This window comes from Monopterus albus, unplaced genomic scaffold, assembly GCF_001952655.1.
Source record: "Monopterus albus unplaced genomic scaffold, M_albus_1.0 scaffold43.1, whole genome shotgun sequence".
NCBI classification, from domain to species: domain Eukaryota; kingdom Metazoa; phylum Chordata; class Actinopteri; order Synbranchiformes; family Synbranchidae; genus Monopterus; species Monopterus albus.
Genome location: NW_018127923.1, coordinates 1,553,271 through 1,579,603, shown reverse-complemented (window position 1 = coordinate 1,579,603; position 26,333 = coordinate 1,553,271). Strand labels below are relative to the sequence as shown.

The 26,333-nt window shown below is 42.4% G+C and overlaps 1 protein-coding gene across 1 annotated transcript in view; it reads right to left on the bottom strand.

Annotated features, from left to right (window-relative positions):
• LOC109960042 (copine-8-like) overlaps positions 1-26,333 on the bottom strand; it is a 172,065-nt gene that overhangs the window by 112,933 nt on the left and 32,799 nt on the right. Inside the window, exon 3 of the mRNA XM_020599868.1 lies at positions 22,807-22,853. Within this exon, the coding sequence (XP_020455524.1) occupies positions 22,807-22,853 (47 nt within the window). The remainder of the gene's footprint in view (positions 1-22,806; positions 22,854-26,333) is intronic.

The window sequence follows — 26,333 nt, the reverse complement described above, 5'->3', positions numbered from 1 at the left end:
CTATACGAAATAGAACTATGGTTATGTACAGTAACCCAAGCTTCTATGAGTATAGGTGTTGCCCTCTAAGCTTGCAGCTCCACTGACTCTACCTCTGCCAGCTAAAGAAAAAGTGCTGGCAAAGGGAGCAGAGCTCAGGTCACGCAGGCTTGTATATGGACCTGTGCAGGGCACAGGGCGCGAAAGAAATCTCTTCAGGACTGCGCATGCGCGAGGGATGAACCCGATAGCGATAGCTCTTAGAGGGCTATGTCTATACTCATAGAAGCTTGGATTACTGTACATAACCATCAATATTGGGTGCACGAGAATGAGACGATAATTTAACACTATTTTTAAGAAAACTTCAATGAAGAAATATATGACTAGAAAAATAGCCTTTCATTTGACTGAAAATCACAAAATGTAAAACAGTGCAGGTGCATTTTGAAATGTTTTAACTAAACATCTTGTAACATCTGTCACTGCAGTTCTGCTTTCTAAGTGTGAATTATCATATGCGATACAAAGACAACCATATGTAAGCACTGTAAAAGGCTTTGCCACAAACTCAACTGACTGGCTTCTCCTGTATGATTTCACATGAGTCTCTTAAGACCTTAGAACTGTGCATGAACTATGCATGAGCTTCTAACTGAAGCTGTGTGTGACCCTCTATGCTATTTTCACCCACACCACACTGCACTGGATGGTGACATCATCCAGCAAAGGCATTGCGTTGACCAATCACATACGGGTCACAATCAGGGTGTGGACACCCACAGGAAGAAGATTCTTTGTTTACCTTTTTAGCATGAGCATTCACTGCAATTTATTATTGAATTTGGGCCACAGTTAATGCACCATAATGACACGTGACATTTTCGTTAGTACTTGATGGTAAACATTATTTTTTACCTATCAGTGTCGACACACTGGGAATTAGTGCTAAGGTAGAGTAGGCTACGTTAGCAGCATCGCTAACCAAAACACAATGGAAACTTGCGGGCTGGAAATGTGAATGAAGCCACTCACATTGACTCGTCACAATGTGTCCATATCATAGATGCCTACAACACTCCCTCTGCAACCCCTCACCACCTGACCAATGCAGCCCTGTGTGTTAAAACATAGCAGGGAGCTGCATTTTGCCAGTGATGTGAACATACGGTCACACTCCATCATACTGCCCTGGTTCTGTTACAAACTGATATTGTGAGACAACGTTTGCCTTGACAAGAAATATCACCACATTTTAATATTGTGAGAGCTCACCACACTCCTACTGGAAACATGCCAAAAGAAGGCAGCCTGCATGTTGAAAAGATGCAAGGCAACAGAATGAATATTATAGTTACATATAAGCCTTTTACCAAAAATAATATATTCAGATGTAACGTCTTTGTAGTCACAAACATTCTGATTAGTAACTGTAACTGAATTATTAGTTCTTATTACTTTACTGAGTGGCTTTACTTATTTTTCTCAGTAACTGTAACTGATTACATTTATTTTGCCATTTGATTACAGTAACTAGTTGCATGTAACTAGTTACTCCTCAACACTGAATGTACAGTAGATCATACAACAAATAACCAACACAAGGCTGCTACAAAAAATAAACAACAATACTACTGTAAGAGCCCTTGACTACGTCTTGCACACTGCTAAGTTGAGTGTGCCTGGTATTACTCACATTGTAAGGACTCAGCCTTTCCCACAGGTACGATGCTGGTCCTCATCTTGTATTTCCGAGTGACAACTTGGTTTAAGATTACCTTAGGACTGTAAGTACTGGTTATGGCTAAGGTAAGTCTCCAGGAAATTAATGGAAGTCGAAGTAAAACCCCCCAATAAATGAAAGCAATATTTGTGTGTATGTGTGGATGTGCCTCCCAGCAGCAGTATCGAGTGATCAGGAAAGCAGCCTGAATGCAATCAGGCCGGCTTTTCTCTCTGTTTGAGTCTGCTGCATCTCTAATGAACTGTCTACATGTGGTTTAACATAGATGGAAGAAAAGGAGGACAGAAAGAGCAAGTTTGTCCCAGTGGGTCAGGGATCCAGAAATTCATGTAACACCCACAGTGTAGACATAAAATGTCAGTTAAAATAGGGATGGGATCATTATTATTATTCCACAGAAGTTGTTGAAAAAGTAGGTCAGCATGGCTATGTGTGCCTCCTGGGGGAAGAGGTTAGGCCGGCAGTCAGTCAATGTCACAAATGAGTTATTAAAGCAAAAGAGAGACAGGCAGCACCGTGTTGACACACTTAATTCAGTAACATGTTTCATTAAAACAACTTATTTTTTTCTAGGGCTGGGCCAAGTCTTTTAGGGTCCCGAAGCAGGATCTGCTAACATGTTCCACTCCACATATACAAAATGGCAAATGACTACTACCTATAACATTTAAAATCATTTAAAAATAAACAAATAAATAACACACATACTCCCATGGAGTGTTACATAGCCCATTTTAAGACATGTTAAATACAGAGATATTTTGTGTAAACTGGATCAAAAGTCAATTTAAGTGCACAACTGAGTGCAAATTTGCCCAGGGTGGCACAAAATCATACAATTGAAGCAAACACATCTACAGGAAAAACAGAACAGTGGATTCTTTTTATTACTTTATTTTTTTATTGTTTTTATATCCTAAACAAGAACTAACACAGGAGCTCAGGAAACCGATCTACAAATAAAATAAAAAATACAATGTATATCTAACAGGTCATTGTCATTGTCCATTTAGACATCAGTGTAATTTTCTTCATTTCCATTTTTCTATCATCTCCTCAGTAACTATATCTACTGATCCTGTCCAGTCTGCTCAGTGCGACCTGCCTCTCTTCCGCCTTTCTCTCCCCTGCTCTCTCGACCTGCAGGATCTGCACTTCAGCTGTGTTGCATTCGGTAATTAGCGACTCGTTTATCGGTGCGCACAGCTGGGGTGCATCCCTATGATTACCTTCCACCTTATTTATACCTCTGGCAGACACGCCGTCGTCATCCGAGCATTAACTTGCATACCCCGTAACAGACCTACAGCGGAACCGAATCATGACATTTTCGTTTGCCTATCCTCCTGATTAGCTTGTCTATTCCTCTGTCCGTCCTGATCCTCCTACTCTCCTGGTTCCTGTCGTTAGCCTGTCTACTCCCCTGGTCGTCCTGGTCTCCTCAGCCATCTTTGCCCAGCCCTGGTTGTATGTATTCATTGACTCTGTTCCTTTAAAACCATTAAAACACCTTTTTTTACTAGCACCTGGGTCAGCAGTCTTGAGTCCTACCTCAGTTCTCCCTCACCCTCCTGTTGAGGGGGACTAACCATAACAGAATGCTCTGGCCAACAATGGACTCAGCTGGCTCAGGTGCTAGCCTTCCCTCATCTTCATTCCCCAGCCATAGTTTGAATCAGCCCCGGCCACACTTTACAGAGACCTACCTTAGCCCAACACAAGCCCAGGACATTTACCATCAGTTAAAAGCACAAATGTTTTCCTCATTTTCTTTTTTCCCTGAGGTAGCTCCCAAGCCCTCACCTCCACAGTCTATTTTGCCCTTCATGTGGCTGGGCTCCTTTTTTCTGTCTCCTGTCCCCGAGCCCAGTCCAGTGTCCACCAGTTTTGCCTCCTCACCCTATGCTGGTACGTGGTTGGCCCTTTGTCCAGGTGGTCCTGGAGGGGGATGGAGCAGGAGGAAGGGTCAATGCCAGCCAGCTCCCCAGCAGTCTAAGCCCTTGCTACAGCTCCAGCCCCAGCAGTCCAAGCCCTCGCCGCAGCTTCAGCCCCAGCAGTCCAAGCACCCGGCCCCTTGCCGGCTCCAGCCTCCACGTCCCCCACTGCCAGCTCCTCGCCAGCTGCAGCCTCCACATGCTCCCCAGCCAGCTCCCTGCCTAAGCTGCCGGAGCCCTCGTTTGAGCCAGACCTCCAGCTGCCACAGCCTTCGTCTCAGCCAGACCTCCAGCTGCCACAGCCCTCGTCTCAGCCAGACCTCCAGCTGCCGCAGCCCTCGTCCCAGCCAGACCTCCAGCTGCCACAGCCCTTGTCTCCTTCAGTTTCTGTTCCTGTCTCCGGGCGGGTTGGCCGGTGCGCCAACGCCACCCCGTCTCCTTCAGTTCCCGTTCCTGTCTCTGGGCGGGTCGGCCAGGGCACCGACCCGTCTCCAGTTGCTGTCTCTGGGCGGATCGGCTGGTGCGCCGACACCATCTCTTCATCAGTTCCAGTTCCTGTCTCCAGGTGGGTTGGTGACGACGCCGCTCCCCTGCTCCCAGCTGTCGAGTGGGTCAGCGATGACGCCTCTCTCCAGCTGCCTCCAGATCCTGAGTGGGTCGGCAATGACGCCACTCTCCTGCCTCCTGCACCAGAGGGGTTCGCCGACGGCGCCCTCCCCTCCGGGGGTCGTCCTCCCGAACTGTCCTTCGCCCCTGCCTGGTTCACATGGGTCACCCTTGGTGGCCTTGTTTTCTTTTGGACTGTGTACTTCGTTTTGGGACTTTGCCTTTTCTTTTGGACTGTGTACTTCATTAAGGGACTTTTCCTTTCTTTTGGACTGTGTACTTCGTTTTGGGACTTTGCCTCTTCTTTTGGACTGTACTTCGTTTTGGGACTTTGCCTCTCCTTTTGGACTGTGTACTTTGTTTTGGGACTTTGCCTTTCTTTTGGACTGTGTACTTCATTTTGGGACTTTAGTTGTGTATGGACATTGTACCCTGCTTTGGGGGCTTTTTGTCTTTGTTTTTGTGTGTCTGCAGGGTTTGTTTGGGCACACTGCCCACCTTCCGGGCCCCCGCCTTCCGCCCTGCTCCTTTTTCTGTGTGGTGTTCTTTTGGCTGTCTGGGGTCCCGGCTTTGGGGGATCCGTTGTCATCGTCCTCACTGTTATCAATATTATTACATAGGGAAAACCCAACAAATCCCCCTTCAGCAAGCACTTGGCGACAGTGGGGAGGAAAAACACCCTTTAAAATGGAAAAAACCTCAGACAGACCCCGGCTCTTGGTGGGTGGCCTTCCATGGGTGGCTGTTTGAAATGACTAATCACGGTTCAAAAACCTTTATTATAATCTTTGCTATGTGGTAAGTGGGGCTAATTTACAGACCATATTTTGACAACACATGGTCAAGAAGCTGGAAGAACAAAAAAATAGCTGTAGGCAGCAGACTGTCACAGAGCCATCACACCCTGTCCTATTTTGACCTGATTTATCAGACTGTGTAACATCTTAGTTAATGCACCTTTAATGACAAGAAATAGAAGATGCTTTGTGAAAATAAGCAAAGAGTAAGAAGTATTATATTACATTCTTTGGTTATAGGACTGACTCTGACAGAGATAAGTAATAAAGTAGGAGACTGGTTACATAAAATAAAATATGAGCTGTTCCCCTCTCTCTCTCACACTCACACACTGACAAGAAGTATCTTTTAATAATCTCAGTTTTAGACAACTTCTCCTTTTGTTTAGTAACTTTTTCTGTGCACTTTCATCTCTGTCACCCAATAATAAAATTTTAGATACAGTTGTTTGTGGCAGAGCTAGAGGAACTATTTTTTCTCCTCCTTGGTGTGAGAATTGGATTTCTGCTAATTGCATCAAAAAATGCCTTGAGCCAAATCTGCCAATGTGTTCAGACAGCCCACACACTACAAAATGATAATACATGTGTCAAACCAAGGATGTTTGTTGCCTTTTGCTTGCTGACAGACAGAAATACTGTTGTCCAAGGAAACTGTTAAAGGAGGAAGTGGGCAGCTGAGAGGGACCTGGAAGGATATGTAAAATCTCCAACTGTGGCTCTGACCTAGCAACCCAGGTTTCAAAGAAAGCACATCTGTGATTCAGCTCAGGTTTATTAAAATCAAGGCCAGTAGAAAGTACATTTACAGCCAAACCATGTGCCTCCATTGCTGGTGTAATCAGTGGCAAAAGGCCCCAGAAATTCATTAGCAAGAGGAAAAAATCTTTGGATTACTACTGAGATAAAGAGTCAATGAGAAAAATAAAGTTTAGGATGCTCCCAGATAAATTCATATCTTCTTCAGAAAACGAGCATTTTATGATATTTTCCACCTCTGCAGTCATTGCTCTAATGGAGGCTTGAGAGTTTATCCTGCTCAGCTTCTAAATCTGTGATAAGGATTACTGTCCATGCTACCTTAGCAACCAGACATTTTCCCAGCAACACTCTCTGAAGTTTAAAAGGTATCTCACCTCTATGAACACAGCAGAAATCATCTTGCCAGTCACTGTCAGTCAAGCAGCAAATTACAAACCCTTGGTTGCAGGTTATAAGAGAGCGATAAGAAGGGAATTTCATAAAAAGAACTACAAACACCAAGAGGTTATAATGATCAAGTGTATATTATACCTATCATTTCACCTGAAATAATGATTAAAAAGGAATTTTTTTAAGTATTTTAAATGGTTTGAAAGATGCTGTAAGCCTACAGGACTGACTGCAATAAGCAAAGGTTGCAATTAACTGAAAATTAAAAAAGCTGTTGCCAGTTGTGCTAGATGTTTTTACATTTAAACTTAATCTCACTATAGTGCGATTGGTTACTACAACCCAAATCAGAAAAAGTTGTGATAATATGTAAAATCAAAATTAAAACTGAAAACAGTGATGTGTATATCATCTGTGTCCTGTATTACACTGAAAACAATACAGAAGCACATTATTTAATGTGATACCTCATCAGTTTTATTCTTTGTTCAAAATAAATGCTCACTTCAATTCTGATGCCTGCAACACATTTAAAAAAACTTGGGACAGTAAAGCATTTACCACAGTGTGATGTTGCCGTTCACACTTAAAAGGCTTTGGGGACTGAGGACACCAAGTGATTTAGGGTGTCAGGTGTCATTTTGTCCTATTCTTCCTGCAAACAAGTCTTAATGAATGAGTAGAATGGTGCAAAAAAAAGACCAAAAACACCTTGTGATTCTTTTGCTGTATGTCATCAGAGAGATACATGACTATGTCTACAGTTATTCCCAATCTAGTAACCTGACCATGCTCCAGAACAGCCCTGATATACTTCAAATCTGTATGTGTATCCAGAGGTCCCTGCTATCACCCACACTTTCAAACCCAGGGTTTGTGGTTTTTTTGGAATATACTTCTTAAAGGGCAGGTAGCCTTTGAAAGAAATGATTAGCTCATCAATCAACTGAAATTCTTCAGATTTGTTTGCTGACATCTAACACTAGTTTGATTTTGAAGAACTTATACTGGCTCCAGTGAGTAGTTATCAACAAAGTGAATGTACAGAATCTGCTCAAATCTGTTTACTGACATGGCATATGCTATCAAATCAAGACAGAGCCCTTCCGCTGATGACCAGTACATTCTTGATCTTGGGTAGCTGTGGTGTGACATGACCATAGTTATTCCATAGTTATTGTCAAGACCAGATTTTATTTTGCTTTTTGGAGTGCATACAGATTTGTATTGTGCACTATTTCATTTACCAGCTTTTTGGAAAATAGATACACAAAGAAATCTAGCCAGTTTCCTCAACATTCACACTGAACTCTCCTAAAAAGAGAGGCTAGTCTACTTCAAACTGGCTCTCTTTGGTTTTCCAGACATGACTTCTTTTTTCTGTTCTTGAGCTTTTTTAGATGGTGCATCCTCATCCTCAACTCCCTCATTATCCTCAGCTTCACTGTCACTACTGCTAGCTTTGGCTAATCTTTCTTTTTCATCATCACTGCTAGTAGCATCATCGTCACATGACTCAGATGGAATTTGTTCCACTATCCTGTAGGCCTTTCTATCATTCTCTGCACTTGAGCTCTACAAAATATAAAGACATTATCTGTTACATAATGGAACTTATCTGCACAAAATAAAGTTTTTGTTACAAAAACTGCAACTTGCATTCTAATAGCATAAATAAATTGATTTAGAGCAACAAAAAAAGTTATATATTTTATTCCAAGGGTCTCCTCCTGAATAAGGATTCGCAAGATATTCCTAAGCTACTCAGCCTTTTTGGCTTTCTGTCAGCCATCTTGGTTTTAAGAAATTAATGTTGCATTTTTACAATGGCTGACCAGTGGGTGGCAAAGTATGGGATGATAAACTAGTGTCCTCTGATATGGACAATATACAACTACCCAATCAGAACCCATGCACATAGAAGTAATCTTTTTAATAGCTGTCCACTGTAGTGACCATGAAGAGCTAGATGAGATCATGAAGCTCAAAATGTTTCAGTTTTTAGTGAAACTGACATAAATGTATACATTCAATTATATGTTTATTACTGAGGTCATAGTTAAAGATGGTGTTGTACTAGACTACATTATATTCAGAGGTGTTCCTAATATTCTGACCCTCTCGTGTATGTAGCTGGGGTTAGGGTTAGGTTACAAAAATATAATGAAATCCAGTAAAGAACCATCTTTAATTTGTATACCCTATAACCTAGGCTGTCAGAAATTCAACTGTCATGAATTTTACATGATTTCAACCACATTAACATCAGTATTCCAATTCAAAAAAGTGATGGGAACATATTTCTGAGCATTTACAAATCAATAAAGACAGCTGCATATGATGCAAGATTTAAATTGTAACTTATTTAAAGTAATGATATGTGGATTTGTCAGAATAATGAGAAAGGCAGCACACTTCTATTTCTGTTAAAACAATGCTCTTATAGGCAAAAAAATTTTCTGAGACATGCTTATAGCCTAGTCTACCAACAGGACTGAGCTTGTCAGTTAACCACCAGCACATTGTCACATTAGATGCCTGCTTATACTGCCAAAGGATAAAAGAATATATATTTATGATTCTCAGATTTCTAATTTCTCTTTGAAATGTCTTCCCAGTGCATTTTTGTTGGCTTCCTAGTCCAATTCAGATGGATGCATAGCGCAGAAACAGTCAGGAAACAGGTGTGCATTATTGTCAGGCTTGCTCGGCTGCACCTGCCTCTCTCACCTCCCTCTCTTTGTTTTTCGGTCCCTGATCACATCACCTTGCACGCCTGCCACTCGTTTCCTTAATTGACACCAGCTGCTTTCACTCAGTCCTTCACCTTATTTATACCCAACTCACTTTTCACTCCCTTGCCAGTTCGTTCTTGCTTTCTGCCTGACAACCAGCGCCAGTCCTCTCTTTATTGATATCATTGGTTTTTGTTCTCATTCAGTCTGTTTGCCTTGCCTTTTCTCCTCAGCCATTCTCCACGAACAGTTCCTCCGGACCGTTATCCACACCACCCTTCCAGCCTCCACCAGCCAGGTCGGTACACAGTCATCAGACTCCATCTTCTCACCATCTCCGTCTACTTTGCTCTCCCCAGCCATCTATCACCCACCGGCCAGACCGGGAGTGACCCTAGCATCCATAGCTCAGCCTTCCTCATCATATCCATCCTTCATCTGTTGTTACCTGCTAGCTGATCATCACCCGGTCCTTCATTGCCTAGTTGTTTGCCGATCACATTACTATATATATTTGTACAGCACTGTTAAAATCGCTTGCACTGAAGTCATCACGCGTCGATACACCTGGCAGCAGAGGAACTGTACATCTCTCTCAGCTCGAGGAACAGCACCAGCCTCTCATCCTGCAGCTACACCAGGTGAGCTCCACCCTGAGGAGGATCAACACCAACAAAGCCGCAGGACCAGAAAGGGTGTCAGGCCGGGTTTTGAAGCTATGTGCTGACCAACTGGCAGGAGTTTTCTTGAACATTTTTAACCTGTCCCTGCATCTTGCTTCAGTCCCTGTGTGCCTCAAGTCCTCCATCATTGTTCCTGTGTCCTGTGAAATCAGCTGTCACCTGCATCAATAATTACCGCCCTGTTGCTCTGACACCAGTAATTATGAAGTGCTTTGAGAGGATCATTCTAAAGCACATCAAGGACGTCATCCCTGTTGGTCCGGACAGCCATCAGTTTACCTACAGAGAGAACCGATCAACAGAGGATGCTGTCTCAATAGCATTACACACAGCCCTGTCCCACCTGGAGCATCCTAACACTTATGTCAGGATGCTATTTGTTGACTTCGGCATTTAATAGTGTAATCCCAGACAAACTGGCACTGAAACTGCACAATCTGGGAATGCCTGCAATGATGTGTCATTGGATTAAGGACTTCCTCACTAACAGGCCTCAAGTGGTGAGAATCGGAAGCTGCACATCATCCACACTGGTCCACAGGTACACCACAGGGCTGTGTGCTCAGCCCAGTTCTCTTCACTCTGTTTACCCATGACTGTGATGCCATTCACCCCACAAACACAGCAGTGAAGTTCGCAGACTACACCACCGTAGTGGGTCTCATCTCAGACAATGATGAGAGTCACTACAGAGAGGAGATCCAGCACCTGAGAAGATGGTGTTCAGATAACAATCTTGTCCTGAACACCAACAAGACTAAGGAAGTCATTGTGGATTATAGGAGGTCCAGGAAGACAAAATATGCTCCTTTTCTCATACAAGGGGAGGTGGTGGAGCAAGTGGATAACATCAAGTTCCTGGGCATCCACATCACATCTGACCTGGCCTGGTCTCTGAACACATCCTACCTGGTGAAGAAAGACCAGCAAAGGCTTTTCTTCCTCAGGAAGCTGAAACACGCTCGTCTCTCCTCTCAGTTGCTCACAAACTTCTACAGAGCGACAGTAGAGAGCATTCTCTGTCTCAGTGGGACAGTGTGGTATGGGAGCTGCACTGCACAGGACAGAAAGGACTTGACCCCAGTGGTGAGAACAGCTCAGGGCATTGTAGGGAGTCCTCTTCTGGATCTGGACTCACTATACACTGACCGGATCCAGAGGAGGGCTGGACGGATTGCTGCAAACCCCACCCACCCAGGCAACAGTCTGTTTGTGCCTCTTCCCTCCAGGAAAAGGTACAGGAATATAAAGACTAAAACAAACAGACTGAGACACAGCTTCTTCCCCAGAGCTGTGAAATCAATCAACCCCCTAACCCCTAGTCACACATACAACCTCCCCCCCTATGGACAGACACAGAACACTGGACCTCACACCTCCTCCTAAAGACTGAAATTTTCACTGAGCTGCACCTTATAATGTTACTACACTCTTGCTACTAACATGCTGCTGACCTGATTAGGTCCCACATCCCTTTTTATTTGTTCATATTTTTATATTGACTTATACAATTGTGTGTTATGTAAATAAAATGTATGTCTTTTAAGCCAAGAGCTGCCAGAAAAAATTTTGTTGTGCTATGCATAATGACAATAAAGATTCTTGACTTTTTAATGGAGATGGGCAAACAAACTGGATGCACACATCCAAAACCAGTCACACTGTTGCATCCATTAAAATCTTTTCTCTTGTAAAAGTAGACCACAGTGTTTGAAAACATGTCAAAAAAATCCTTATTTTAGTAAAACATAATACAACATTTTTACTCAAATCTTAGAAAGGACTTAACACATACAGTAGACTTAAAAATGGATTTCAGAATACAGTCACTGATACAGGCCAATCAGTAGATTTATTGACTGTGGCAGCAATTTCAAATGTTATCACCAAATTGAACCATTGGCCATTATTAGTCCTTATCACACTCATAATTATGGTTCAGAAGGGTCAGATTGCACCTACCATTAGGTCAGATGGTGCAAGTCACTGATCGGGAGCCTTTTATTTCCAGTTTCAAACCATTATATAGTAATAATAATTGGTATTTCAGTCAGATGTGAGTTTCTTGTATTCTTATTAAGTATTAAGATGATTTAGTTTTCTAAGAAAGGGGAAGTAGAGTTTGAGGCTGGATCGCAGTGGGGTGGAGGCCACTTACGAGCAGTGGACTTGAGCTGTGACAGTAAAAAATAGTTCTGAAGAATATGACTTTGCACGCCAAATAAGGTATCATCTGCAAACTGTGTCATCTGGTTGGATGAGAGGACTAAGTCTACTGACCAGAATCCTTTAAAAACCCTGGCAAAAAGAGGAGTGAGAGCACTCCTTCACAGTTGCAGCTGGAAGCTCTGTCCGGTTGATTGTCTGACTTCCAGAAGACTGAGAAACTGCAGAAAGGCAGTCCAGGAGAGGGCACGTCTGGGGGTGCTCCCCCGCAGGTACTCGGCCTGTGGGGAAAGAATGAACGAAACCACCAACAGAGCCCCTACGTAGAGCGGAATGTCGGCGTGGGACAATGGAACTGTGTAAATGCTTCACTGTTCCGCAAGAAGAACTCTAGATTTCTGGCTAAAAGATGATTTATGAAGAATTTCAACAGAATGCCACAATCCATCCCGGCCTGTGGGAGAGGATGGCTTGGAAAGAAGACAGAGGACTGGGGACAGATGCAGAAGATTTCCTGATACTCTTATCTTCCCTGTTTGAAGAAAGAGGAGTGGAACAGAAGAGGATTGATGTTGATCTTTTGATCGTTTTTGTGTTTCTCAGAAGAAAGATTTGGACCAAAAGAAGTTACAGAGTTACAGAAGATTTGAAGAACATTGTTTCTGATTTTTTCCTATGTTTCTCTTTGAGAGTTTTGAGGATTGAGGTCAAGGCTGAAAATGTCATACAAATTGCTTCTTCTTTTTTTTTTTTTTTTTTTTTAAATTTTTTTTTTTTTTTTTTTTTTTTAGCTTGAATCCTGGCCTCAAGTAAAAAGAGGAACAAAAGATTGCTCAACCTGCCACCACCCAGCCTCGAGCCAGCTGAGAACAGGATTCAGTGAGAATACCTTTCACTTTTATTCAGATCAAGAGCTTAGCTCAACCATAATAATTTTAAGTAGTATAATTATTTTAGATTGATGTTTAGAGATAGCAGTTGTTTGATTTATTTAGGTTGTAGGCCAATCAAGACATTTATTGATGATTTTAAGGTTAATATTTTATTCCTTCCTGTCAGGTTTGCCCGTCTGCACCTGCCTCTCTCACTTCTCTCACTGTTTTTGCTTCTTTACCCTGATTTCACAATCTGGCACACCTGCTCCACTTCCCCGATTATCACCAGCTACACCTTATTAGTCTTCTCCCTACTTATACCCTGCTCACCGTTCACTCCCTTGCCAGTTCAATCTCGATTTCTCAGGCAAACAAATGGTCTTAAGTGGCCAGTGTCATTGCTTTTATTGGTTATTTCAGACAAAATGTAACACTTCCTCAAAGAGCCAGAGTATACTGGTTTCTAAAAATTTCTCACTACAGTAACATTTGAGGGTATAAGGGGGTAGCTGCCTATAAATGCAGGTTCTTGTTATTTGGGAGGCTTTAGGGTCTTATCGTGAATTAACATGAAAGAGGGAGGTCTGCAGAGAACTCTGTTCGCAGCTTCATGGTAGTCAATTACTGAGTGAATATCTCCGTCATACAACCACAAGCAGTGTTTGGAGCTTTACTATGTTTCAAACATGCCACCTTAGTGTGAGAGATTAAGCTTTATTCCTACAGTATGTCTAGGGGTTAGCATATCATGGCCTTGATACAATGGTAAGGACATGTCTACAATGATAAAGGCCTACTTACTAGCTAGGACATGGAGTAGGGCCCTACTACCAAAATAAAGTATGACATGATAGTTTAAGGATTTCCTTGAATCAGCATAAAATCCAGCCCCTTGCGCGTTCATGTGAGCTTACCTGACATCCACTGGTGCCCCCACCACACTGGCAAAATGTTATACTGCCTTGTTATGTATGTTTTCAATAATGCTTATTAAAAAAAAAAAAAAACGCATCGACCAGTGCCATTGTAAAAGTGGAATTTTTTGACTGCGCCTGGTTCTGTGGATATATTTTACCTCCTTCTGCTGTACTGTGACCAGAGGATGTGGAGAAAAATACAGGGACTGAGGTTACTGTATGTCCGGGAATGTTCCTGTACAGGACTGTTTTACCTGACCGAGTCTAACCTACAAGCAGCTGGCCCCCCGCGGTGGTGAATGATCAGCTCATCAACACTGGATTCCGCCGGAGCACAGTACCTGTTTGTTTTGACTGCTTGAGGTCAGTGTGTCTGCTGCATGTGATGTGCTGGTTAACCTGCAGATTAAAAATACATGATGTTATTGTTGATGCTACGCTACCTGTTGGAATTAATTTCACTACTTTGGGACTGTATGTGGTCATGTGGGGGAAGATGCAGTCACCACCGGTTGGACTTACTGATCTTGGAGCTACTTGAAAGGGAGTGATGTTTCCACTACTCGGTGGGACTTAACGGTAATTTAAAAAAAAAAACCCACATTGCATGTCTGTTAATGACTTGTTTCTTTAATGTTAGAGAGAATTGTAAGTCTGGAGAAGTTACTATGACTGCATTATGCCAGTTAAAATATGGGGTTTCTCAAATGCCCACTTCTTTAGAGTGTTACACATCTCTTTTCATCGGTGTATATATACCGTTGTTTGCCTATCTATTGAGGAGAAATTCACATTAATTAATGCCATTGTGGTTAGTTGTGAATCAGCCAGTAGTACTCCAGTATTTACTAGCCTTGAACCTCATATACCTGACCCTGAGCTGTTTTTTGGTGATTGGGGGTTTGTATTGCAGTGTCGAATGTTTTTTTCGCAATGACCCCATTCATTTGCCTTGCCCCAAGCTAAAATATTCTATATTATGAATTTACTCTTGGGCAAGGCATTAGCCTGGGTTGAGGCTAAGTTCTTGCACAGTTCATCATCTCAACTGACTCTGGCTGAATTCGTATCAAACCTTAAAAAGATGTTCGACCACCCAGACTATTGGGGTAACGCAGCAAAGCAACTGCTGAACTTAGAACAGGGTTAGAGAAGCGTTGCAGAGTACTCCATCGAATTCTAAATATTGCTGGCCAATGATCAGTGGAATGATGCGGCTTCGAGTGGGGTTTTTCCCAATGGGTTAACCAACGTATTGAAGGATGAGCTGACTACACAGGATGAACTGGTAAATCTCAACTCTTTAATCTTCCTAGCCATCTGAATAGACAACCGCTTAAGGGAGCATCGTTGAGAACAAGGTCAGTGGGCAGGGCCTGTCCCCACCACTAGGGGCGGTCCTCCTAAGGCGATATCCAACTTTGAGCCAGTTCCATCAGTCTTCCCGGCTCTGGCAGGCATAGCTGAGGAGCCTACACAACTAGACTGAGCCCCACTGTTGGCAGAAGAACCCGTCGTTTGCAGTCTAGGGCCTGTCTCTATTGTGGTATAGGCTAGAGAGGGAGGCAATGGAAAGATACAATAGGGACTCATTGCAAGCAGGACACATCTGCCTGTCTTCTGTAGTGGTTAGCAATAAATAAGATTCCAGAAGAAATATGTAATAGAACAGTATGTAGCTCATATTTGTTATTAGCTTGTGTAAGGGAGAGCTGAGTGGTTATGGGTTCATTAAGTTCATGTGAGTTGGGCTTATGTAAGTGGTCAGAGATAAACTCCCTGTTCTTTTGAGAGGATCTTTGCAGGAACATTAGGTCAGGCTTCCTGCTTTCCAGTGCAAGCTGGAGAGGGCTCCCGGAATAGAGGAGTGAGAAGGGGGGCCAGATAGACATCAAGACTGACAAAGTCCAGCTGTTGTGAAGTAGCTATATAGCTGATAAAAGGAGTGAGCCTGAGGGAGAGAGAGGAAGGACCATGCTGCAGTGAACAGTAGACCATGTACCTTTTGGGGACCCAGCCGGCTGGGGAAGACGCTGACTGACTCGGGACTGACAACAAATGACCTGACTGACTGGTGCTCTGACAATCCTTAGGCTTTATCTATTCCATTGCAAGAGGAGAGTCTCTGTTCTCTGATCTCTGTTCTCTGTTCCCCAACTACAAGATTACGGTATGTGTCTAAATACTACTCAATTCAGAATAATTGTAATATTAAATGATCCTTTAAATTGTAATGGTTTGTCTGAATTAATTTAGTCGGTATCACACTCTTGCCACGACACTTCCTCTCCACTTGGTGATGAGTTTTTTTTTAATTGAAAAGAAGGATGGGACCCTCAGACCATGTACAGATTACTGGGGTTACCACTTCTAAGTTGTGCTTTCAATGCATTGCAGGGGGCTACTATCTTCACAAAGTTAGACCATTGCAATGCCTATCACTTGATCCACATACGAGAGGGAGACAAGTGGAAGACTGTGTTTAAAACACCATTAGGCCATATTCCGCCTTTCAGGCTCCAAATTATTTTATATGAAGGGCTAGTTTAATCCTTTAAGGAAAATACGTAAGCTTCAGCTAATTTCTTGGTTTATAATTCCCTCTAGTGGGTCAGCGTCTCCAACGGGAACTGAGTTTATATTCAGTTTTAGCCCGGATGTTTTAGGGATACACTCAAGATGTAAGACACATCAGTTCACGGCTTTCTTGCAAGCTTCGGTGCTCCTTGGGTTAGCATACTCAGTAAGTTTCCGGTGCTGTGTTTTACTCCATGTATCATTATCTTGTGTCGTTTTAATACAGTGTGCAGTTTGAGTGTTTCTCTACATTGACGTTAACTCATCCCGTTCTTCTCCGTGTGTATTGACGACACTACGTTAGCTTTGGTAGCCATCTTGTTTGGCCGTTTATCCTCTGTTACTACAATGTTAACTTAGTGTGTCGTGACTTCTAACGTCAATTTATGTGTAATGTATTCGGATCACATGTTAAAACGAACATGTACTTTATTTCTGTTTCAGTTTTACAGCAAAGAGAAAAGAAAGAATAAATAAGAGTTCTACAAAGAATTATTCTTCAACGTCTCCGGAGTTTTCCTCTGTGGGCCTCTCGTGTTTATCTCGCTGCATAAGCTAAGCAACTAACGTTTAGCTGAGGGCAGAAGAGGCCACTTTGAATACCAGGTTATGCCTTTTGGTCTCACCAGTATTCCTGCAGTTTTCCAGGTTTTGGTTAATGATGTCCTCCTGGACTTCCTGAATTGGTTTGTTTTTGTTTATCTCAATGATATCCTCATTTTCTTCCAAGACCCAGCAGAATATTACCAGCACATTCAAGCTGTTTTCAGTGACTCCTTGAGTATCTCTTTGTAAAAGCAGAGAAGTGTCAGTTTCACACTAGCACTGTCACCTTCTTAGGCTATATCATTGAAGTTGTCAGGGCAGTTACTGAGTGGCCAACCCCCAACTGGCATGCCCCCTGGCATGCTTTCCTTTGAGAGTTACACTTCTCCATCTTTTTCTGGTTTTGTTGTCTCCTTGGACTCTTCTTTCTGAAATATTGGACATTCAAGCAGTTTTTGTAAAACTTTTTGTTGTTCTGGTGGGACTTCTAATTGTGTTTGATGGTGCTCTGCAGCTCCTCCTGTAAGGTCATTTCTGACATCGGGTCATCAAAGGTCAGTGCTGCTTCAGTGGCATGTATTTTCTGGGCCTTTCCCTGGTTCTCTCCAGGACCCGTATTTACAGCTTCACTGACAATCCACAAAAGGGCTGCAAAACTTTCTAGGATTTGCCAACTTCTATCGCAGGTTCATAAGGAATTACAGCTCTGTGGCCACACCCCTCATTCGACTGACCTCCACCAAGACCGCGTTCACCTGGACAGACGAAGCAGAGCAAGCTTTTCATAAGCTCAAGGAAAGGTTTACAGTTTTTATTCAACCAGATCCAGCCCGACAATTATTCATTAAAGAAGGCTTTCAGGCTATGGTCTGGGTGCCACTGTCAGTCTCTCCTCCAGATACCAGCCACAGACCAATGGCCAAGTGGAGAGACTGAACCAGGATTTGGAGGTAGCCCTGAGATGTGTGACTGAGGCTGACTCTACCACCTGGAGTGACCATCTACCCTATTCCCATAACTCTCTGGTCTGTTTGGCTATGGGACGGTCTCCTTTTGAGGCCTCCTTGGGGTACCAACTCCCATTATTCCACTCTGAAGAATGGGAAACTGAAGTCCCGTCACCTTTGCCACTGCTGCTGGGTGTGGGGGGAGACCCGAGCCACCCTGGGGTACACAGTGGCCCAAAATCAATACCTGGTTGACCACCACCGGCGGATGGCCCCTTCTTATCCCCTGGGGCAAAGGGCTTAGCTTTCTTTTGATACCATTCTGCTTAAAGGTATCACCCATAAGATGGCCCAGAGGTTTCTTGGTCCTTTCCCTATCGACAAGGTCATCAATCCCTTAGCGGTTGGGCTTCATTTTCCCCAGTCTTTACAGGTGCACCCTACCTTTCATGTCTCCCAACTCAAACCTGTGGTGGACAATGCCTTGTGCCTTCCTTCCAGGCCTCCGCCACCCACCTTGGTCACGAATGGTGCCCCTGCATCCACGGTGTGCCAGCTCTTGGATGTTTGCCACCAGGGCCACGGGTCCTGGGCCCCTAGCTCCTACATTCTGGACCCAGAGGTGGTGCGGGCTTTTCATCAGGCCCACCCTGAAAAGCCTGGTGAGTTGCCTAGAGGCTCCCAATGGGCATTCGGGTGGTCCTGTTAGGTCACTAACCTGTGCCTACTTCTCTACCTCCTTGGTGTTTGGTTGAGTTACTAGGTGTGACCAGTTGTGTCACAGGCATTTAGCCTGGGCTCAGCTGCCTCCTCAATGCCAGTCAGTTTTGTTGCTCACACCGTAGCTTACCAGCTGCTATCTGCTCGAGTACTTTCAGAAACTTCGCTTACCTTTTTGTTTCTGTGTTTCCTGCAAGCTTTTGCTCTGCTCTAAGCACTCAGCAGTTTCCTGGTTCCTGTGTTCCCTGCTTGTCTGCCTGAATATTCCTCTTGTCTGCTACTCTGCATTGCTGAGTGAGTCTGCCTCCAGTCCTGTGTCCACTCCTCTCGTCTGCTATTCTGTATCGCTACTGCACCAACTCAGCTCTTCTCCTGCACCACGAGCCACAGCTCCAACCCGCTTCACCCCAATGACACCACCTTCATCCCCGCGTGATTTTCCCAGCCAACTGCATCTACCTGGCCCCTCTCCAGCTGCGCCAACCACCACCTGCCTATTCCCTACTCTCCAGTCTGCCTGCTGCAACAAGTCATGGGGTGCTCTCTCTATCTCTCACTCCAGGCAATCCCAAGTCCTCATTGACTGTCTCCCAGTACATCAATATCCATTGACTACTTCCCTCATTCTCACCGCTCTGTTCTGCTGGTTGAAGTCTGTGTTAAAATAAACCTCCTGGCTAGTCTGACATCTGAGTCCAGCCTTTGTGTCAACTGGTGTTCTTTGGCCCTAGGCCATAACAGTTTCATTCATGCTAAGCACTGGCTGCTTGGATGAATATGCCCAGTCACTCAGATTGATTAAATTTCTTTTTAATTTAAGATTAATGAGATTTCTGCTGAAACAACTAATGTAAACAGAAAAGCACCCACAGGTGTCTCCTTGCGTATACTGGGGGTTATCATGGATTTATTACCAATATTCACTGGCAGAAGGAAAACATCCAGTTATTGCTTCATCTATTAAACAAATTCAAAATGTTTGATATACCTGTCAAGATAGGAAAGCTTCTGAAACTGTATTTTAAGGCCATGTAACACAAACTATTCATAAACACCAAGTTCAAATTGTTGGGTTTTCCATGGAAAGACAGGCATAGGATTCAGTTCTGTATGCTATTAATTCAAACTGCAGCATGTACATTTGTCCAAATTTCAAAAAGCAGGCGTCTAAAAAGCTATCATTTGTCTCATTGTTTCTTTCTCCCCTGTCACTTTTCTTTTACCCTCTTGCCTGAGTGCTGCATGTAGCTGCAGCCTCATCAGTCTTTTGTATGTTTAAAACCACTGAACATTGCCATTCATTTGTGACATTTATTTGTTTAGCATCAGAGAGCTGTGATTGCAGTTTACCTGCAAACTGATCCATACTGCTGTATGGGTGCATCGACCACAGCTCTCCAGTGTGTCTACACATGTCCCTAAGTGCGTGTGAGTGTATACTGCCCTGCTGAAAGTGTCCTCTCCCCATGAGACTGACTGAGACTCTCTAGGATCAGTGTGTGTGGATCCCCACTGAGATGACAATGATTTTCTTTGATGGCACAAAGCACAAATTACTAAAAGACACGACGTGCAGAGAGTCAGACTCTCGGACAGATGGGAGAAAGACATATGAGGTGTTTACACAGCCACAGTGTTCCAGGGCTGACCTCACAGAGTGTCTTGTATGGTCTTCCTATATTTGACTGGTCAGGCTTCACAAATCGACTTAGTTTTAATTGTGTTCTGTTTGCCATAAAATACTCTGATTACAGGATATTTTGTTTCATGCCTGGCTAGACTCTCTTTAGCTTTGACCTTACCACAAGAAAGCACAGGACATTTTTTACATGTCACTTTGTTTTTGTGACCACAAATGTGCTGAGAAGGACAACTGCTTTATGAAGGGTTTCTATCATTTTTAACCTTGGCCATCAGTTAATATTTTGGTTTTTCTCCCAGTCTCCAAGACAGAAGGAAAAAGAGGACTTAGTAAATTTGAAACCACCCCTCAATTGGCTAAATAACATATATGTCAAATTCAAACGCAAAACTGAGTGTATTACTGGGATTATACGTGCCTTTTGACATGCACTACTTTAGACTATACATGAATGTATTAAGTTGTTTATTCCTTATGCACACCACACCATAGGGTATGCAAGGTTTCTGCCAGAGACCGGCTGATACATATACTATATCTGATATGACATCGCCTAAGCTACTTGAAGATCCAGAATTGTGAAATTAATTTTGAAGGGAAAACATCAGCTTAATGAACTGTTCACATTCACTTAAAAGGCAGTCTTAATGTTCAGACCAGCCTGTAATTATTTGCATATACAGTTTGAAATAAAGCAGTGGATACCCCTTTAAAGTGTCAAACCCCATCCTTAATTTGAGTAGATAACTGAGCTAACGGTCTGGGAGATACAGTATAAACCTTTCAACACAGTGTCCAGAGTCTAGGGGTTCCACTTGCCTGCCTGAAGTCTTGAACTCAAAGATATCAGCAGACAATTTGTATCTTCCCTGGTGATGCTTCCCCAGACCTTGCACTTCAGCTCCTGCTTGCTGTGGGCTCTCTCTGCCTTTAGACTGTTTTTTCAGCAGATGGAATGCAGCTCAGTCGAACTGAGATCAAGTGATTGAATCAGCCAATTGAATATATTCCACCACTTCATCTTTTTGGTTGCTTTGGCCATATGTTTAGGAACCTTGTCGTCCTGAATTATGAAAGGTCCAGGGATGTGATGCAGTTGTCTGAACACACAAAGCTCATTTGTACCTTTGCAGGGCTTTGAATCTTCTGCTTTGAGATGCTGGTCATGAAGTCTTCTCATGATCGCTAACATGGAAACGTGTACACCTACATCTGGACTTGCTTTTTAAAGGGCTTTTTCCTCAACTATGCAAACTATGTTCTGCTCATGGACAAGTCTTGTGCTGCTTAGTTTACCAGCTCGTTTGCCATTTTCTAATTTGCTTGTCCACAAATGCTTTTTAACTCTAGCTCAGTCTTAAATGGCAACTCTGAACTCACCTCCAAGCCACAGGCATGAACTAATGTGGAAACAAGACACAGCTGCTCAAGAAACAGTAGTCCAATGTCCCATTATATTTGAACAGTGTTCAAAGTGTTGTATCCTCCTCTTAGTTCTTTCTATATAGATGTAACTCTACTCCAATTAAAGCTGAGATGTGGCACTTTAATATAGTATCCAATGTTTTATTTAACTGAATGTGCTGAGTCTCAACTGTCCATCTCAGGGCTTTTATATTTAAGGACAAGATACTTTATGATGGAAAAAAGACAACAGAGAAAGGACACTACACGCAGTTGTGCATGTAACTCATTTGGCAACCTATATCATACACTTTGGTCTGCCACTGCAACTGTTCAGATGAATAAAGTATAAGCTTTAGAGGTTAGCAAAAATAATGAACTCACCTATACTGGACACAAGCAACATACTGTAACTGTCAAAGAGTCTCCATGAAATATAGGCTTTAAATTGAATCAACAAAAAGATAAACAACAGGCAATAGTGTGTACTGAAGCAATAGCAACAAGTCCTCCAATCAGTACAACCCATATGTCATTTGTCCCTTCCTTCTAATACGACCCATAGGGGCATCTCATTAAATAGACCTCTTAAGTTGCAGGAGGAATTGAAACAATTCTGCCAAAATTAACAAACTTGCACTACAGAGCTTTATGGACCTTTGTCATCATGGAAACAGCCATAAACACAATGGCTAGCTGCTAGCACCGAACCAATGGACTCTTTTGTCTTGGACATTGTGATATGATGTTACAATTGTGAAACCACCAGGGTTTCATTACATTTTGTTACACAAAACATTTGGCTATGATTAGGCACAAAACTATTTGGTTAGGTTTAGGAACAACAAATTCTTGTTTAGGTTTAGGAACAAAAACTATTTGGTCATAATTAGGAATAAAACCACATTGTTACTGTTCAGTTACTGTAGGAGCAAACACTGATGGAAAAACACAAGCCACACACAGGACTTGAACTCGCCTCTCTCCTGAGGACCTCTGTTTTGTGTACCTAGCCATCTACCACATCATTTCCTCCTCCTAATGCAGACTTTGTACCTCTATATTATTACTCCTTTCCTCATGTCATGATTAATTTGGTCGGCAAACTATAACATGTAATATTTCATCGTAATAACATGCTGGCACAAACAAAGTATACTGTCTTAATTTATTTGAGGACAATCTCCTTTACATTATTCAGTTCTAAATCCATCGACAGATGGCTGTCTGGGCCACCACACCTTTTATCAGTTTCAGCAAAACAAACTCTAATCAGCCCAGTTATTGTTTTACTCTTTAAAAACTGAGGGGTCAGTTTCATTAACTCTGCATTTGAAAACAGAACTACAGTTGCATCTGGACTGGTATTTATTGTAACTCACCTCTCTCCACTCCTTAGTCCCCAGGCCTTGAACGTACAACACCACCACTGAGAAGGGAAAACACACACAACATATCTTAAGGTTAATTTTGCACTTTTCAAATTTCAAGGCAAAGTATGACAGCATAAATATTTGTAAAATGTGCTGCCAAGAAGATTTATGATTCCTGTAGAACAATACCCATTAGGACATAAATCCAGTAGGACTTGGAAAACATGTTTCTAATTGTTGATGCCGAAAATATGAAGATCAGGCTACTTTACTTAACTTCTTGCTTTAGGGTTATCTTTATCTGTGTTGCTAACACAGTACATGACTTGCCATTCTGAACACTAGTCTGGTAAGTTGCTCCACGTCAGTAATGTATTTTCACCTGGTTTGGACTGTGTGGGCAATGCAATTCTAGTGCCACACAAGAATGGTGCTAATTACCCCTGAATTTGTTCCCTGACAGCATCAGTCTAACACAAAAGCTACTGTATGGTTACAGCTAGACAGCTGCTGTGATTATGACAATTAAAATATGGCATGGGAGGCAACAGTGGTGCGGTGGGTAGAGCAGTCGTCTCCCAACCAGAAGGTTGAAGGTTCAAATCTTTGTGCCTCCAGTCCATGTGTTGAAATGTCCTCGGGCAAGACACTAAACCCCCCGATGGTTAGAGCCATCAGTTGAGGTGGCGCTGCAGATAGCTGTCATCGGTTCTGTACTGGAAAACAAATTCCTTGTGTGTGTAACATACTTGGCCAATAAAGGTGATTATCCTTATGTATAGGTAGGCAACTTGGCTAATGTTAGGGACAGAAAGTAGAGAAAAATAAAACTAAATGTTGGCTGAGAGTTGCACACTTATTGACTGGCAGGGAATTTTTTTGGCAGTTCCATGCAATCGCTCCTTAAGAATGGCAGAAGTGCAAAAGCAGTAAATTGCAAAAACAAGGATGACCACTTTAAACAGAGAGGTTATAAATCATGCAGGTGCAGCATGTGGCCACCATGCAACTCCAGATTACACACACACAGCACAGGAACTGTGCCGTTGTTTTTCAGCTGACAGCTTTGTTGGCTGTCCAAACACACAGGGACTTGTCAGGTCTCCTCAAGGTTAAAACCAATGCAGCAGTTCCATTAAAACTACACCTCTTCTCCCATCTGCTATCACCCACCTACTGCCTCCAGTCTAAAATGAGTGTCTGGAATGAGTTTTGTGAAAATATTGTGCAGGTTGCAGACTGTAAATCTATTTTGTTTTCAGATTTTTTTTTCTTTGGAAAATGATCGACCTTGGTGGATGATGCACTAGAGAAAATGATAAGAAAACACTTTAGTTAAATTGGTTTGGTTTAATTCCTCTCTCCTCCTGTCCACCACCTATTCTCCTCAGCATTTTTGCAGCTCTTCTCTTCTCCCACTTACTCATCTCCTTTAATTTAACCCAACTCCTGCATTCACCTCTTTTTCAGTTCTTCCATAATTGCTTTTGTATTTTTTTTTTATTCCTCTCATCTCCTCCCTCTCTGCTTCCTATTTTCTCCGCCCACCACCTTCTCTGTCCTTGCCTCCTTTCCCTCTTCCAAGAGTTTAGGGATGGCTGACCAACTGGTTCCATTTAGTGGAAATAGAGAGAGCAAAGCATTTAGTATGTATAGGCACTGACCAGGCCAACTGTGAGTAAATGTGAACTCCTGAGCCATTTACATTTATGCATTCAGTTAATGTTATATGTTAGTACTATGGACAGGATATATATAACAATTTGAATCCAGTAATAAATCCAATCTGAATTTTAGGCCTTAAAGTCTTAAAATGTTCTAAATACAATTTTGAAGGATCTTAAAAAATGATTTATCATGTTTAGATTGATTATTTTAACATTATAAGATGGCATTACTTTTATATATAATGTTGCATTAACTCATCAGTTTAAAACAAAACCAACTTGTAACCCAGAACATCTGTCACAGTTTATCAGAGAGCATTCAGCTAGCACATTGTGGTGTGTGAAATAATGTATTGTGTGTTCATTATGGTGTTGTCTGTGTTACAGTCATCAACCTAATATAGGGAAATGTAAGGTTAATGACAGCTGCACTGAACTCAGTGCATTCACTGCTCAGTTGAATCCTGTTAAACACACATCAAATTAGAAGCCCACTGCACCACAATGCTGAAATTAGGAACTCTGGGTATATAGGATGCTGAAGTCACATGGGAAGTCAATAAAAATTCAAAATATCTGTTAAAAGCCAGGTTAAAATGGTAGGTTTTAAGTTCACATTTAAAAACAGTGTCTGCTGCTCTCAGTTCCTTAGGCAAACTGTTTTTTGTCATGCAGTTTGGAACAACTAAAGATTCAATGGATTATCGGACTTCCCTCTCTGACCTCTCGTTTGTGGATTCCTCGGCTGTGTAAGTTTTCTGGCTCTGGCCCTGGACTGTATTTTCAACCTGAGAGTGTGTATCGTGTTTTACATAGTTTGCTGTATCGTTTTGCTGTCCGTGCTGTTATTAAAGAGACAGTATTTCACTTATCCTCGTCTGGCTATATAATTGAGTTCACCCCTCAACATTATCGGCAGCTTCACGTGCCGATTCCTGACATCAACGTATCAGAGGACTTGAGAGACCATCCTGGTTCATAAACTGGAAGCATGTCAGACAAATAGGCTGGTGCAAAACCATAAAGTGCTTTAATAACCATAAAAAGAATTTTAGAATCAATACGGAAACTGATAGGCACCAAACTTAATATTCCCTTGGAGCTCAGTAGTAATGACTTCATGAGCTTATTTACAAATAAAATCATCACTATTAGAGAAAAAATTTATCTGATTTTTCCTACAACTCTCACAAATGTATCATCAAGTACGAAGGGTTTAGAAACATCTGTAAGACCTCATTTATACCTAGACTGCTTCTTTCCCATAGATCTCTCTAAGCTGACCTCAACAATTGCTTCATCTAAATCATCATCATGTCTCTTAGACCCCATCCTCCATCCTGACCAGGCTGCTCAAAGACGTCTTTCCCCTAATCAACACGTCCATATTAGATCTGATTTACAGTGGGGCAAATAAGTATTTGATACACCACTGATTTTTCAAGTTTTCCCACTTACAAAGAATGGACAGATCTGCAATTTTCATCGTAAGTACACCTCAACTGTGAGAGACAAAATCTACATTAAAAAAAATCCAGAAAATCACATTGTTTGATTTTTACATAATTTATTTCCATTTTATTGCATGAAATAAGTATTTGATACAATAGAAAAATAGAACTTAATATTTGGTACCGAAATCTTTGTTTACAATTACAGAGGTCAGACATTTCCTGTAGTTCTTGACCAGGTTTGCACACACTGCAGCAGGGATTTTGGCCCACTCCTCCATACAGGTCTTCTCCAGATCTTTCAGGTTTTGGTGCTGTCGCTGGGCAACACGGAGTTTCAGCTACCTCCATAGATTTGCTATTGGGTTCAGGTCTGGAGACTGGGTAAGCCACTCCCGAACCCTTAAAAGCTTTTTTC